Source organism: Belonocnema kinseyi, chromosome 1 (genome assembly GCF_010883055.1).
Source record: "Belonocnema kinseyi isolate 2016_QV_RU_SX_M_011 chromosome 1, B_treatae_v1, whole genome shotgun sequence".
NCBI lineage: Eukaryota > Metazoa > Arthropoda > Insecta > Hymenoptera > Cynipidae > Belonocnema > Belonocnema kinseyi.
The window spans coordinates 98,446,664-98,461,872 of NC_046657.1; the positions used below are offsets into that span (position 1 = coordinate 98,446,664).

Consider the following 15,209-nt stretch of genomic DNA (forward strand, 5'->3'; position numbering starts at 1 on the left):
ATGTCGCAACTGCTCACGCTCTGCTCGACTGAGAAACTGAAACAGCCAGCAGTTTCAGGAAGGCTGAGAACGGGGTGACTAAAAGTGAGAGTTTGGTGTATTTGTCTCGCACTTCGCGCTCGATGGTGTATTCACCTCGCGCTACGCGCTCGATGTTTGACTTTAACCTAAATTTGTACGCAAATCTTTTAAAATTAAAGGCCAAAGGATTGGCACCAGTCATTTGGTGATTGTGAATTCTCTTTTGTTAAAGCTCCTTTGGTTTTAACGAACACATTCTCATCGTGTATCTCATTCTTCGCACTCGATTTTGTCGAAAATGCGATTTTTTTACATTATTTTCGACTCTATTATATCAAATACATATTATATTTGTTCTTGTACCTCGGTCTGGGGCTGTTTGTTCAGATATTGCAAAATAATTTATAAATCTTATTTTTAATGATTTCTTTAATATTAGTTTCTTATTTTGCATTCGATTTTATTCTTAACCTCCCTGAAAAATGTACATCATTTCAATATATGTATAATATATATAATATATTTCAATTTCATTCTTTTACTATTGCTAATCATAATATGCAGTAGTATTAAATCGAAAGTATTTTCATTGTACTACTTTTGGAATTAAAAAATACGCATTATATTCAAATAAAAATTATTATTAAACATATTATTGCAACTTGCGCTATTTTTCCATAAATTTAATTTGTTTAGATTCAATGTAGATATAATTTAGGGGACAAATGTGGTCAAATAAAATATTATTGCATCTTGTGTCCTCTTTTCAAAAAGAATATATTTTTATATATTTTTACAACCAGCGTCTATAAGAAACTTGTAGATATTTTTTGGTTAAGCAGCTTTTGTCATTTAATTTTGTTCGTCTCTTGTGTCGTTTTTCAAAAATTTAATTTTGTTATGTTGAAAAATTAATTTTTTTTTACTTTTCGACAAAATTAAAAAAGTTGTTATGGTAATCTTGTAGGGCTTTCAAATTCAACGTTTTTCTTCTCTTGACTTTTTTATATCATGCGTTGTTTGGCTTAAAATGTTCACTTTAGTTATCTTTTTCGTACATTCACATCCTAATGAAAAGGTATTGGTTTTATATGAAAAATGACTTTCGCGGATCCCATCAAATGTCGAATGTTGTGAAACATTTTATTGGAACTTTAATCGTGTTTTCATAAATTGAATTTGCTTATTTAAAATATTTTTTATGATTTAAACTTATACAAACGGTCTACTGAGCAGCCTTATCGTTTTTTAACTTCTAAATAATATATATTTTTTTTCTAAATGGATTGATATTTTTGAGAATCTTTGAAATGCTGTAAAATAGTTGCATGAAAAAATGTAATTTTTGGATTTTCCATTATTTTGTATACTGTCAAAATTAGAATTTTTGATTTTTCAAGAAAATTTAAAAAGTTGTTATGATAATCTTGTAGGCCGTTTGAAAAGCAACATTTTTCTTCTCTTGACTTTTTTTCATATCGTGCGTTATTTGACATCAAATGCTCATTTTCGTATGTTTTTTCGAATTTTGTAAATGCTATGACTGGTAATTTTTGATTTTATGAAACAAATCATAAGGATAAATTGTTTTGCTTTTTGAATACTATGAATAACTGTAGAGAGAATTTTTGAATTTTGAAAATAGTGGTATGAAAAATATTCAAAATGTGTCCACTTTTTGAATTTTTATCCAAAATGGCTGGCTAACGAACTTGCCCTTTAGTTTAGGACAATAAACTAGTGTGCCAAAGGGCAATATGATAGAATAATTTTTTCAAAAGTTATCCTGTTCACAGACAGACATAAAGTCAGAAACACATCCAGACATACAGACATACAAACATACAAACATACGGACAGACACGTTCGTAAAAACCTGTTTTTCTGATTTAGGGGGTCTAAAAGCGTAAACATTTGACAAAACTAGGGGGGGGGGCAAATTTTACACAAATCTAATACCTTCTTTGAAGAGAATGTAAAAAGGTGCTAAATTAAATTAATTTTCTATTATGATTAATTGAAAATATATTAGGTTTGAATATTATTGAAATTATTTTCATAAACAAATTCACAGCTTAACATTTTCTAAATTAATAGTCTCAATTTTTTTTAGAATGAACTAAAAACGTCATTTTGATAACACTCTGCTCGAATTTTTTGTGAATAGACAACAATTTCTTTTAAATGAAATTTGTTCCTTCATTTATCAAAAGTCTGTCATATCAACTTTTTCAGAGTTTTCTTGATAAGAAGACAAAAGATAATGGCGTAGATTAAATATCATCGGCTTAGGTTGATGGATTTCGAAAGTTAAAATTCATGATAATTCACTTTATCAGTTGGAGAATTTTTTAATAAACTAGTTTTTATTGACTTAAAATCTTTAAGCAGACTTATCCTGATACCCAGTCATTCGTTGTCTCAAGATACACTCGGTTCAATCGAATACCCTACTGCCATTCAAAAATATTCTTACAGATATTTTTGCAGATTTACAATTGTTTATTTAAAGGTGACGTTCAGCAAGCAGAGAGCCAAATAAATTCGCGACATTTAAAGTTTATGATAAACTCTTTAAGTTTATAACTGAGTCACCGGTGAATTTTTGAAGTTGGAACTTCGAAAATCCACTTTTCGAGAAAAAAATATTAAAAGTAGGTGAGTACAATGTGCTTACATGTTATATTTTTTCTTTAAACATAAAATTTAATCACTTCTGGTCACTTTCCAGACATAAGTATAATTTCACGAAATAGATCATAGATTCAAGTGTGATTTTTCATGGAAACCCTAAAAGTGACACAAGTGGAACCTTCCTGGCTGAACGTCATATATGAGGAATATTTCAACGATGATTTAAAAAATGAAATGCTGATTTTGTACCAGTTCTGATTAGAATTTTTAAGTAATGTATTAATATCCATAAACTTAGCTTATATCTCTTTAAATTGATAAAAAAAAAAAAATAAAAAAATAAAATCAGTTATAAAGTACAAAATGCTTCGAGATCGAAGTCAGATGAAAAATCCGAGAGAGAACGCCAGCATTATTTCCATAGTTACTTTTTCGTAAGTTACATTTTTTTATTGTTTAATAAAGCATATTTTTTGTATCAAAAATTATAATTATTCTTTCAGATGGCTCTACCAAATAATTCGTCAAGGATTTATCAGAAAACTCGAAGCATCGGATATTTATTCTGTCCTTCCTGAACTGTCCAGTAAAGTGATAGGGCATCAAGTTTTCCCATTATGGGAAAAAGAAAACGTAAATGTAAAGAAAAAATATGAAAGAAGCCAACATAGCTTGATAAAGGTCCTTGCACAGTCCTTCAGAAAAGACTTTTTGATAAACGGATCAGTCCTCATCTTTACTAGACTTACTTTAAGGTAAAATAATATAGAGTAGTTTAAAAAAATGTTTCTGCACTGAGAAAAATGGATGTTCAAACGTGATGTCGTCGCAACGTCGATCGTAATATGTATATAAATATACATAAAGATCTTGAGTTGACCATTACAGCGATGATGTCAGCAACCCCTTTCTTGCCAACCCATGTTTCTGGAATACGCTTTCGCAATGCCTCACGAACATTGGGGTAAGGCTTTTACGCCGTGCTTGGACGACCAGCTGTTTGATGCCAATTTGATCTTCTTCGAAGCTTCTTCTCGGACTAGCCCTTCTCGGACTAGCCCAGCCATGAGTTACGCAACGTACTGAATTTCGCGACAATGTAGCGCAATGGGCTCGTCAGCCTTCGACATCAAGTCTTGACTTGGCCATTGACTTCTGCGATCTGGGAGACTTGCTTAATGGGGCTGCCTTCCTGCATTCCGTGTCGCACCTTCAACATCCTATGGTTTTATCAGGGCCCTTGCAGTTCGCTGCCGTATGGCCAAAGCCGAGAAAGCGGTAGCAAAGGATGACTTCCTTCTTCTGACGTACATGAAAGGATATCCATCCCACCTTTCGGTGTCCTGTGTGTACCAACTTCATCACTGACCCATATATGCCCACGGGCTGCTCGCAAAAATAAGTTTTTACTGCAACTTCGACTTCCTCGCCGCCTGATATTGTGTCGAGGTCCAAGAGCTCAACTTTAGTGCGAGGGACAAGCTCCCTCAAGCAGCCACCTTCGCCAACAACTTTCCCAACGACAGTGAAGAGCTTAGATCTGCCATCCGCTACAGGCCCTACCTCAACCTGTGACTCTCCTCTCCTTGTTTCCCTGACATCCTTGATTATGACACTAAGGGAGCCAGGTTTCACATTTCGCTTGAAGTCCACGAGGATATCTATGTACCTCGAACCCTCAGCCGATTTTGTAATAGCTGCCTCGGGTCAAGCTCGTATTTGCTTCTTCTTCTTGCTTGCTGTGGGTGCTAGTGTGGGTGCCCCTCCCAGCTTCTTTTTGGGAGTTGAGATTGTTGCGGTCACACGGGTCGTTAGTTTCTTTTTTCTGGAAATTGCAGTGCTCGCCGCTGCGGGGTTCAGAATGGGCTCTCTCACTCTTTTCCTATTCTGAGTTAAGAGAGATTTCACGGTATCTTTTTCCGTCTGGATTCTCCTATTGGCAACCTTTTCTCGACCTGTCTTCTTCCTTGCTTCCTTACCCCTCTTGATCACTTTCTTGCTTATTCAACTTTGATGGTCTTCAAAATACATCTGTAAGAATTTCGCTTGGCTGGTTAGGCGTCTACTAAGACGACTCAGTTCGCTCACAACATCGCGAATTTCAAAGTACATGTTGTTGTAAGGCCCGCAAAACGCCTCCATCCTACCATTCACTGCATGAAAAGATTTCTGGAACTCCTTAGTAATCTTCAAACATTGATGAAAGAGGGGCTTACCGCTGCTAGCTTTAGTCGACTCCAGTTGTTCTTCAAAGTATGGCTCCTCCGTGACGTCAAACGATCTTTCCTAATCCTCACATAGGCTTCGTTGAAAGTGTCTTTTGTCATTCTCAAAATCTATGGGACCAGCAGTGACCACCAGGGCTTACACCCGATCGGAATCGTAGGAGAGATTGCTACTCTCTTGGGGTATTAAGTTTTTAAGAGACTTACTCATCATCCGTTTGTAATTGGGGGTTCCCTCCCGTAGATGTTTTTTGTTCGGCCTGGGTGTTTTATTTCACTGGTACTACCCATCTCTGTAAATATTTTTAAAAAAAGATGTTACCCTCTAGCATCCATATTGTTGAACTGAAATATACAAAATATTACATGTATGTTTATCCTAAATAACGGCTGTAATTATTTTAGGAGTTTACTTATTTCTAGTAACTAAGCGAAGAACAAATGATCTGTAATCTGCACTAAAGTACTATCTATTTTAGGTTACTTAAACTCAAATATAATTTTAAGATTATGAGTCCCTCGTGTGGATAGACAAAAATCGTTATCCAATTTTAATCAAGGATAGCTAATTTTGATTTTTTGAAAATGTTCCAAAATTTTTATATTTCAAAATTTTAATATCGAAAATGTATAGCCGTCGATTATTGTCGTGAAATTTCAATGGGCGAAATATTTTTATGCCTAACATCACAAAAAGATAGTAGACGTTTATCATAAATATCTGCATTCCAGGTGGTACAATGTTACCCTTTGAACATTTACATTTAAACATTCACTTTTCTTCGTGCTTACTACGAAAAAGTCTTGAACTTTGAAATTACGTTTTTTATATTTTAATTTCAGAATAAGTGAATCTCTTCTTTTAATGAAGGTCTTAGGATTCTTTAATAACACGCAAGCAACGAGTAATTCTGAAGTATGCTACTGGGCTTTGGGACTGATACTTATTAAATATACTTACTTGCTGTCGGCACACTTACTTTATAGACGTTTTGCAGACTCTAGTTTGAAGGTTAAATCAGCATGCTGCTTACTCATTTATAAAAAAATTTTAAGATTATCTCTCTCAATGAAAAATGAAACATCTGTTGGTCAGGTTTGAAAGTGAAATTTAAATATATGAACTTTTACCCATACACTGTAAAAAATACGTTTTAAAATTGCACTTCAAAGTGTAAATTTCCACATATAAAATATCACTTTAGATGCATTAAAATTACACGTTAGAAAACAAATTTCCACATGTTGTGTAGAATGACGTCTCTTGCAGGTTCAATTCTATGACTTTGCATGAATTCATACGACGTGCTGAAAACCACTACGTTCAGATTTTGTAAAAAAAGGGCTCACGCTGTACATAGCAAAATTCCCCAGACTGGTAAAATTACCGGCTGCGCATAAATTTCTATTTTGTAACGAAAATTTCTCCACATTATAGTGATTATAGATTCGTCTGTATAATATTCGACATTTGTGTAATTTTCGCAATAGAGCTTTTTTTTCTCTCGTTTGTTCGCGTGTTATGAGCGAACTTTGTTTGCAAACTTTGTAGCTCACTTTCGGCGAAAGCATACATGCACGTGACTAATTTTAAACTATAAATTTTATGCCATATAAGCTTGCGTAATTATAAATATATTCTTAATATGATCTTAATGATTTAAGTATTTGAGGTTAGGTTGAAATTTTGGAGAAATCTTCCACTTTCCGTTGTTTTATTTAACGTCACATATTAAATTTCAATTCAGTTGAGAATTTTACATTTTTGTACAATTTTAGACATTTCTATACTAATTTCAAGCCGCTGCGCGTGAGTCCACTTTTTACATACGTTTAGCGTACTAAAATTCCACAAACTTTTTTTACAGTGTACTCACACTTGATTTCATTTTATACCCACTTATTTTTTACATTTTAACTATAGGTTATCAATATGTTATCCCAAGATGTCAAAATAATGGAGAAATTGTCTTACTATTGTTACTATCTTATTTTTGCTCCAGTTGAGATGTTTTTTTTTGCAATTTTGATTTATTGTCAAATGGGGTTGGTTCCTTTTTTTGGCCTTCTTATTATTTTGGTAACAATACCTTTGCAAGGTAAACTATCAATGAAAGATAAAAGTGAAATCATAGGGTGGCCCAATTAAACTGCAACTTTTAATAACACTGTATTATTCATATAAAATTTAATTGTATTGAAGCAATTAAAAAAATGGTGGAAGACATTTAAATTTGCACATTTATATCGCATTTTCGATATAACCGCGTTGAACACGATCTATTGCTCTGCCTCGCGACGCAGAGCACGCTGCACGAATGTACTCTTGCGGGATCTTCATTCATTCAGGACTTTTCGGTTTCGGGCATTTTGCAAGCCAAGGTGAACAGTAAAAGACACCAGAGTGTTAATGTGTTTAAGAAAGTTTTTCTTCTTGAATAGATGAAGATATCGCAGGAGCCCATTCGTGCAGCGTGCTACTCGATTTTCGACCGGCTCAGAGCGATAATTGTGCTCGAGGCGTCCATATCGAAAATTCTACATAAATGTGTAAAATTTCAATGTTTTCACAATTTTTCAAATCGCTTCAATGAAATTAAATTTTCTACATGTAAAAAATACAGGGTTCTAAAAAGTTTCAGTTCAATTGGGCCAGCCTGTAGATGAATGACAGCATGGTAATTTTGGCTTCATTTTAGGATATGTTGGGAAATGGTTAAGTCGCAGAATTCAAAGATGTGCAGCTTTGACGGACAAAAGGCTTTCATTTATGATTGCATTTATTAATGGTATACAAGTAATTAAAATGTATACATGGGAAAAATCATTTTTTTATCTTGTGGAAAAAACCAGGGCGTAAATATAATATTTTTATATTTCCAAAAAATGTATAGCCGCTATTGTTGCTAGAACAGACATTCGTCTGCTCGCTTTGTCCTACATTTTTCGCTCCAATAATTCATAACTGTTATGTTGACATAGCTCAAACCTTCATTTTGAAATAAAAATTTAATATAATTTGTTTATATTGTTCCCTCGTCTTCAGTCATGCTATCCAAGCTGAACATTTTTTTTCCGAAGTCCCTTCAAAGAAGTTTTTTTGCGAAGTTTAAAAAATATTTTAAAAGTTTCTGTGCAGCTTTCTTCAACAATTTTCTTTCTAGTTATATCCAGGTATCCATAAAGAAATTTTCAGCTGTTGTGAGGGACTGTCCAAGTCATAAAACCTTAATTAGTATTATTTAGTTATAATTGTATTTATTCATAAAAATTAATTGTCTAATTAGACACTAATAAGATTTATTTTTATCAGAAAGGAGATAAAAGTGATTAAAACGATGTCTATAGTTCAGTCGATCATCAAAAGTTTTAAAGTATATGTTCCACAAGTCTGTCTTTTCACTACTGTTGTCTGTTGCACTAAATTTGGAACTTCATTTACTGCCGAAAAAGTGTATATGTTAGCATTAATCTACGCAGAACTTCGGCTATCGTTTTACTCTATGTTTATTAGAGGTGGGAATATTTTTTGTATAATCAACTTTTTACGGTAATTTTATACTGAAACTTGTTTATAAAGATTCATTACAGGAATGGAATTTTGGGCGAAAGGAGTAATCTCAGCACGAAGAATAGAAACATTTATGAACTGCGAGGAGAAGGAACCTCATCCGTATAATTTTAGTGATCAATGCAACAAAAATTCCATCCCAATTAGACTTTCACATGTTTATGCAAAATGGTCTTCTGCGTCCAAAGAATGTACAATAAAGAATATGACATTAAGTCTGTATGCTCGTACATTGATGGTTATCATTGGTCGAGTGGGTTCTGGCAAATCTAGCTTACTTCAAATTATTCTTGGTGAACTTCCTATTTTAAAAGGAGACATTCAAGTTGTTGGAAGAATATCATATGCTAGTCAAGAACCTTGGGTTTTTGCATCTACTATAAAACAGAATATAATATTTGGTGAAGCAATGGATAAAGAGAGATACGAGAAAGTAATCCAAATTTGCCAGCTCGAACAAGATATTGCAACATTTCCATTTAAAGACGGAACCTTAATTGGAGAAAAAGGAATAAAATTGAGTGAAGGCCAAAGGGCAAGAATAAATTTTGCAAGAGCTGTCTATTCAGAAGCAGATGTTTATATTTTTGATGATCCTTTTTCGGCTGTAGACGCCGAAGTTGGTAAAAGAATCTTCGATGACTGTATCTGTGAATTTTTAAAAGATAAAACCAGAATTCTAGTAACACATCAGCTCCAGTTTTTAAAAAGTGTAGATGGAATACTGTTATTAAAAAATGGTTCCTTACAAGCCGAAGGTACTTTAGAGGAAGTATTAAAATCTGATATCGATTTGTCGAAAGTACTTAATGAGGAAAAGCAAGAAAATACCGAAGATGTATATGATGAGATTAATGAGGAATCTGCTTTGATGAAAACTGAAGCCGAGGTACAACAAGAAGTCTCAGAGATGAGAACAGTTGGCAAATATTCTAAAAGTGTCTTCTGGTTCTATTTGAAAGAAGTGAGAAGTCCTTTCCTTTTGATTTTAACGGTGCTGTTGGGCCTGGTGTATCAAACCTTTCTGACTGGTGGTGACTTATTATTATCGCGTTGGATAACCGCAGAAAAAAAAATTTTAACGAAAACAACTGTGAATCAAACATTAACAATTTCTGAAGAATTGAGGTTGCAAAGGGAATGGTATATTCATACGTGTAGCATATTGTATATTTCTGTTGTTATTGTATTGTTTCTCTATACTGTTGCATTTTACGAAATAGTTATAAGATCAGCACAAAGGCTACACCAATCGATGTTTCATAGTGTGATTCATGCGACGATGTTGTTCTTCCATGAAAACCCCTCCGGACGAATTTTAAACAGGTATTGTTTGAGATTTTATCGATAAAAATTGAAAAATAATTGTATTTTGTTTTTAACAGATTCTCTAAGGATATCGGTACTGTAGACATAGAATTGCCAGATTGTCTGTCAGATACCATCAGGATTGGCTTGGGTTTGTTGGCAGTAACTGCTATAACATTAGTTTTCCGTCCTTTGAGTCTGATTTTCGCAGTTATTTTGGGAACATTCTTATATTTTCTGTGCAGCATCTACATGAAAACTGTTCATAGCCTGAAGCACTTGGAATCGACAAGTAAATTGTTTTTTTTTTAAGTTTCAAACGCTCTGATGTAAAAGTCATAAAAAATACCAAATTATATTGTCAAATAGGCTGTAATATAAGATGTTTGGAAAATGCGATTAACTAATTGGGTCAAATTTATTTTAGCAACCTCACCAGTCCTTAGCCATGTGAATGCGACTCTTGATGGTCTGATTAGCATTCGAGCCCTAAAAGCTGAAAACGTTTTAGTAAAAGAATTTAGTGATCATCAAGACCTTAGTACTTCAGCACAGTTTCTTTATTTAGCCACTACCGAAGCCTTTGGATATTACTTAGAAATATTGACTTTGCTCTTCGTTACGAGTGTCATTTACCTACTTATATTTTCTAGTGATGAAATACTTATTGGCGATGCAGGTTTGATTATTTCTCAGTGGTTATCAGCATGCACCATTATACAACATGGTATCAAAATTGCTACGGAAGTAGATAATCATCTCACGTCTGTCGAAAGAATTCTAGACTACAGAGACCTTGAGCAAGAATCGAATTTTGAAATTAAACTTGAAAACAAACCTTTAAACAACTGGCCTTCAAAAGGTCAGTTAGAATTCAAGAATGTATCTTTGAGTTATCATCCAGGAAGCACTATTGTACTTAAAAACCTGAATTTTAAGATATTGTCCAAGGAAAAAATAGGTATTGTTGGAAGAACGGGAGCAGGAAAATCTTCTCTGATTGTTGCTCTTTTTCGTTTGGCTTATATAAAAGGTGAAATTTCTATTGATGATGTGGAAACAAGTCGTCTAGATTTAAAAAAGCTGCGTTCCAATATTAGTATTATTCCCCAGCAGCCCTTACTCTTTGCTGGAAGCCTCAGAAGGAATCTGGATCCTTTTGACGAATACTCAGATAAACAGCTGTGGCAAGCTTTAGAAAATGTAGAGTTCAAACAGGTTTTAAAGGATACGGAAGCAGGATTAGAGATAAAAGTATCTGATGGGGGAACTAACTTTAGTGTAGGTGAAAGACAACTTTTGTCACTAGCTAGAGCAATTCTAAGAAATAACAAGATTTTGGTACTTGATGAGGCGACTGCCAACGTGGATCTGCAGACTGATGAGTTGATTCAAAAAACTATCAGAAAAAGATTTAAAAAGTGCACAGTTTTAATCATTGCTCATAGATTAAATACTGTTATGGATTGTGATAAATTCATTGTTATGAACGAAGGATCAATTGTGGTATGTTCTTCGGAGATTAAGATCTACCACATCACACTAATGCAATAAATTCATGGTATTAGAGAAGGATTAATTGTATGCATTAATTAATTTTCAGGAATTTGGCCATCCTTACTCGCTTTTGCAAAATAAAGAAGGGTACTTGTATAGAATGGTTCAACAAACTGGATCTAATATGTCCACACTCCTTACAAATGCGGCAAAAAAGGTAAAGCATATATGGTAGAGAATACGTCAAGTATTCTCGCCTACAATTTTTTTTCTAGTTAGCAGTTGGCTGAATTATAGTCCTAGTGATCCTTTATTAGTACACCAAACCATCCGCCCATTCGTTAACCGGTTCTCTATATATGGGGGCTTGAAGTTTTGATTTTTCCATGTGCACCAATAACTTCACGTTAGTTTTTCTCTTTCAGTCGGATCCGATTGGAATTCCATAATAGTGTTCTGTAAACTTGTTTTCATTTAATATAAGACTATTCAATAAATATTCGAAAAATAAAAATAATTGTTTGAAAAAAATATCTCTGTAAAAATTGTTTTCATATTTTATTTATCTATCTTCTTTGAAATAATATTTTTTTAAGTAGGGTGGAAACAGTTTTCTGACAAATTGAAGATTTACGTGCCACCTAGCGTGAAATTCCGAAAATGACTACAAAACGTTTCCAGGTCACTTTTTCTTCTACATGATCCTGAATAGAATAAAAAAGCTAGTTTTCCAAACTGTAGTTTTTTCACAAAATCAATTTTATTTAATTTTTATTTTTAATAAAAGATATTTTCTAAAAAAGCAACTTCTTTTAATTCAAGCACCTGTAACTTTATACTGACACCCGATTTATAAATAGACCTATAGTTTAGCATACTGTTGTAGGTTCACTAAGTCTGTAATTCAACGAATTTTCAACCAGATAAAAAAAATCAGGATGGAAGCTTGTCGTATTCTGCCCCATAAAAAAATATTATTTTAGAATACGTAATTATCAGTTGTATTTCTTCTTGTTTTTTAAGCTTTAAGGCCATATAATATTACTTTTCCAAATTCTTACCTTGAAGTAATTTTTCCACAACAATTTACGACCGCGCGAATTAATACATCGAGTTAAAAATTAGGTAAATTAAATAAAATACATTAGGGAACATTTTTATAGTCTTCAATTCATGAAAATACGAGAAAGAATTCCTACAATATTCTAAAAATTAATTTTTGTGTAATTTAAAAAAATTAAGTCACGTGACCAACTGCATGGTTTATACTTGGCGGCTGTGTAATTTGAATAATGTAAATATTGTTTGAAAATTCTGTGGACTGGTTCAAAATATATAAAGGTACGTCTAGCTAGCCCATTTGAATTTTTATTATTTTTAAATGTTGAAATTTTAGTGACAGAATCACACCTGCCCACAATTCATGCGAACGTAAGATTTATAGGAAAAAGATGGATGAAGTAGGAATCGGTTAAGTATTACATGGCCTTAATTCAATATCACACTAGAGTCGACGATTTACGCAATCTCGACGAACCCAATCTTATCTACTTAATTTTGTATCTTAGACACACGTTTTTCCTTCATCTATTATTAAAGGTTTTTTCCCCTTTTCAGAGTTTTCAAGATAAGTCCACTGGAGATAATGATTCAGAGTAAATATTCTCGATTTAAAGCAATACCAGTTCTGGTTAGAATGAATGTCAATTAACTTATCGTTAAGGTAATATTGTAATAAATAATTTGTAATAAACTAGGTTTTAGTATCTACACATTTTGTAAGTGATTTATTCTTGCTGGTAATTAGACGAGAACGTAGATAACCTTAAGCATGCATAAATAGTATAACGTAGTTTCTCTTCGGATTCATGTAAAGTAGGCCCTAGATAATAAAAAAATGCATTACATTTCTACGCATTATTTTTAATTTGTAGCAATCCTTCACTAATACACATTATTAACACATTATTATTTTATTAAATATACATCAATATATATTTTTCGTCACTTCAAGTATGTCAGCTTAATATTCATGAAAGACTTTAAAGTTATACAATAAAAATAATCTTAATCAATTTTATACGCAGTGTAATCACAACGCTGATCAAAAAACATTATTTTTTGTACAAAGACCATGTTTTCTTTCTGACATCTGTAAACTTTTTTTAATTATTCACTACTTGTAGTAAGTATACTGTTTTTTATACTTATTTTTCATTATCAAGCCGCTATTAATTTAACACCTTCTTCAGCACTATCATTCACTACTATTAAATGTTTAACAATTGAGGGACTGGATAGAAACACTATCCCAGCGTTGTAGATCGTGTAAAATTATTGTCAAAACGTCTCGGGGGACATAAAGGTTTAAAGTCACAAAGTGGATCGTTTTTTAAATATAGGATTTTAGAGAATTATGAGACGGAACTTTTTTATATTTTCTGTTTTTTTTATTAGATGAGTATTTTTAATCATAAGCTAGAAATACTGGAAAAATTCGACCCTAAATTCAATGACTTTTGAAGAAATAAATTATCGTAACTTGGGCAAATATTATCGGAATTGTTTAAAACTTTGATGTACACACAAAATACAACCTAGCGATGCCTAAACACTGAATAAAACCCTGAAAATTGCCTATTGCTTAATAATATTTAATTGCAAATTGAAACCGATCGGTAACCCCGTTTTTCAGATTCGCCGACAAAAAGTATTAAGGGAGCTTTAGAGTCAGTATATTTTTCATGCCTGAGAGTCTGTTTCGAAGCGTTCGGAATGTTGCAAAAAATTCATTAGCACTATGTTTGCCATGCCTGAGAGCCTGTTTCGGGATGTTTGCAATGTTGAGAACAAGCACATAGTCAAGAAGCACGTTTATCATGGCTGAGATCACGCTCCTCCGGTCACCCACAATCCGGCTCGAAGGACCAAAAATGTTTATCAATTACTCACGGACAGGTGTGGGACAAGGGAGGAATCATGTCCGATCAGATTGAAGTTGACCACATATAGCACTAGAGAAGTTAACATTGTCACTACTAACGTCCAAATATGTATTTACTGGAATCCAAATAATTTGTCGCCTAGTTGATCCAACAATCACTTTGTACTAAAAAAAGGTTTCAGTTGTTTGGGAAAAATAGAAAATAGCCTCCGAGAGCTACGACCACGATCTTAAATCAACGCTCGATCCTAACTCGTCACTTCCCACAACATCAGAAGACGATCGAGTCAGGAAAATCACTTAATGAAAACCGAAAGCAAAGGAAATACTTTAAATTAAAAAACAAAAATATTAAACGGTCTCGAATAGCACACTTTATTTGCAACAAACTGGTTCGAGAATCGGAGTGACTACACTGGCCAGAAACTTGGTTGATATATAAATCGCAGAAAGAATGGTCCGAGTCTGATCAACAAAGATACATTACGCTACTACCTGAGTACCGAATCTAACGAAAAAGATGCGACCCGAAACTCAAAATAGAGGAAAACTTTCAAGCCGAATAAGCATTGGGTGAAAACCATTCTGTCAACAGTGAAACCCGACAGTTACTCAAAAGAAAGACAATAACATCAAATAAATGATTAACACTTGTCATATGCTTTTTATTATTCAAATGATAATAAACAAATTGTACTAATTGTACATAGCTAACTGAAGTAATGTTTTTAATTATTTTAGTTATTATAAATTAGCTAAGATATAACACTTCATCTTCATAAATGTCTTGCTCAATTTTGTAAATAAACAATAATTATTGTTTATATAATTATACAATATTTTCCAAAAATATAACAATCCAAACAAGGACCAACTATCACATTTCAATCAGAAGATACGATTATTGAAAAATTTTCTTGGCAAAAAAGAAGTTGAATTTATTTTAACAATAAAAATCCGCTCGCCACGCGGGTATAATCTCGTTGCGCATGTTTCACACCATTGATTA

The 15,209-nt window shown here is 33.2% G+C and overlaps 1 protein-coding gene across 1 annotated transcript in view; it reads left to right on the forward strand.

Annotated features, from left to right (window-relative positions):
- The window catches only part of LOC117179015, a 187,234-nt gene that overhangs the window by 84,423 nt on the left and 87,602 nt on the right, over nucleotides 1–15,209 (forward strand). The window contains exons 4-15 of the mRNA XM_033370643.1: nucleotides 2,534–2,679; nucleotides 2,753–3,089; nucleotides 3,159–3,410; nucleotides 5,724–5,976; nucleotides 6,805–6,979; nucleotides 7,580–7,736; nucleotides 8,194–8,396; nucleotides 8,472–9,777; nucleotides 9,837–10,051; nucleotides 10,187–11,265; nucleotides 11,363–11,473; nucleotides 12,874–12,911. Coding sequence (XP_033226534.1) covers nucleotides 3,019–3,089; nucleotides 3,159–3,410; nucleotides 5,724–5,976; nucleotides 6,805–6,979; nucleotides 7,580–7,736; nucleotides 8,194–8,396; nucleotides 8,472–9,777; nucleotides 9,837–10,051; nucleotides 10,187–11,265; nucleotides 11,363–11,473; nucleotides 12,874–12,911 — 3,860 coding nt within the window. The 5' untranslated portion in view covers nucleotides 2,534–2,679; nucleotides 2,753–3,018. The remainder of the gene's footprint in view (nucleotides 1–2,533; nucleotides 2,680–2,752; nucleotides 3,090–3,158; nucleotides 3,411–5,723; nucleotides 5,977–6,804; nucleotides 6,980–7,579; nucleotides 7,737–8,193; nucleotides 8,397–8,471; nucleotides 9,778–9,836; nucleotides 10,052–10,186; nucleotides 11,266–11,362; nucleotides 11,474–12,873; nucleotides 12,912–15,209) is intronic.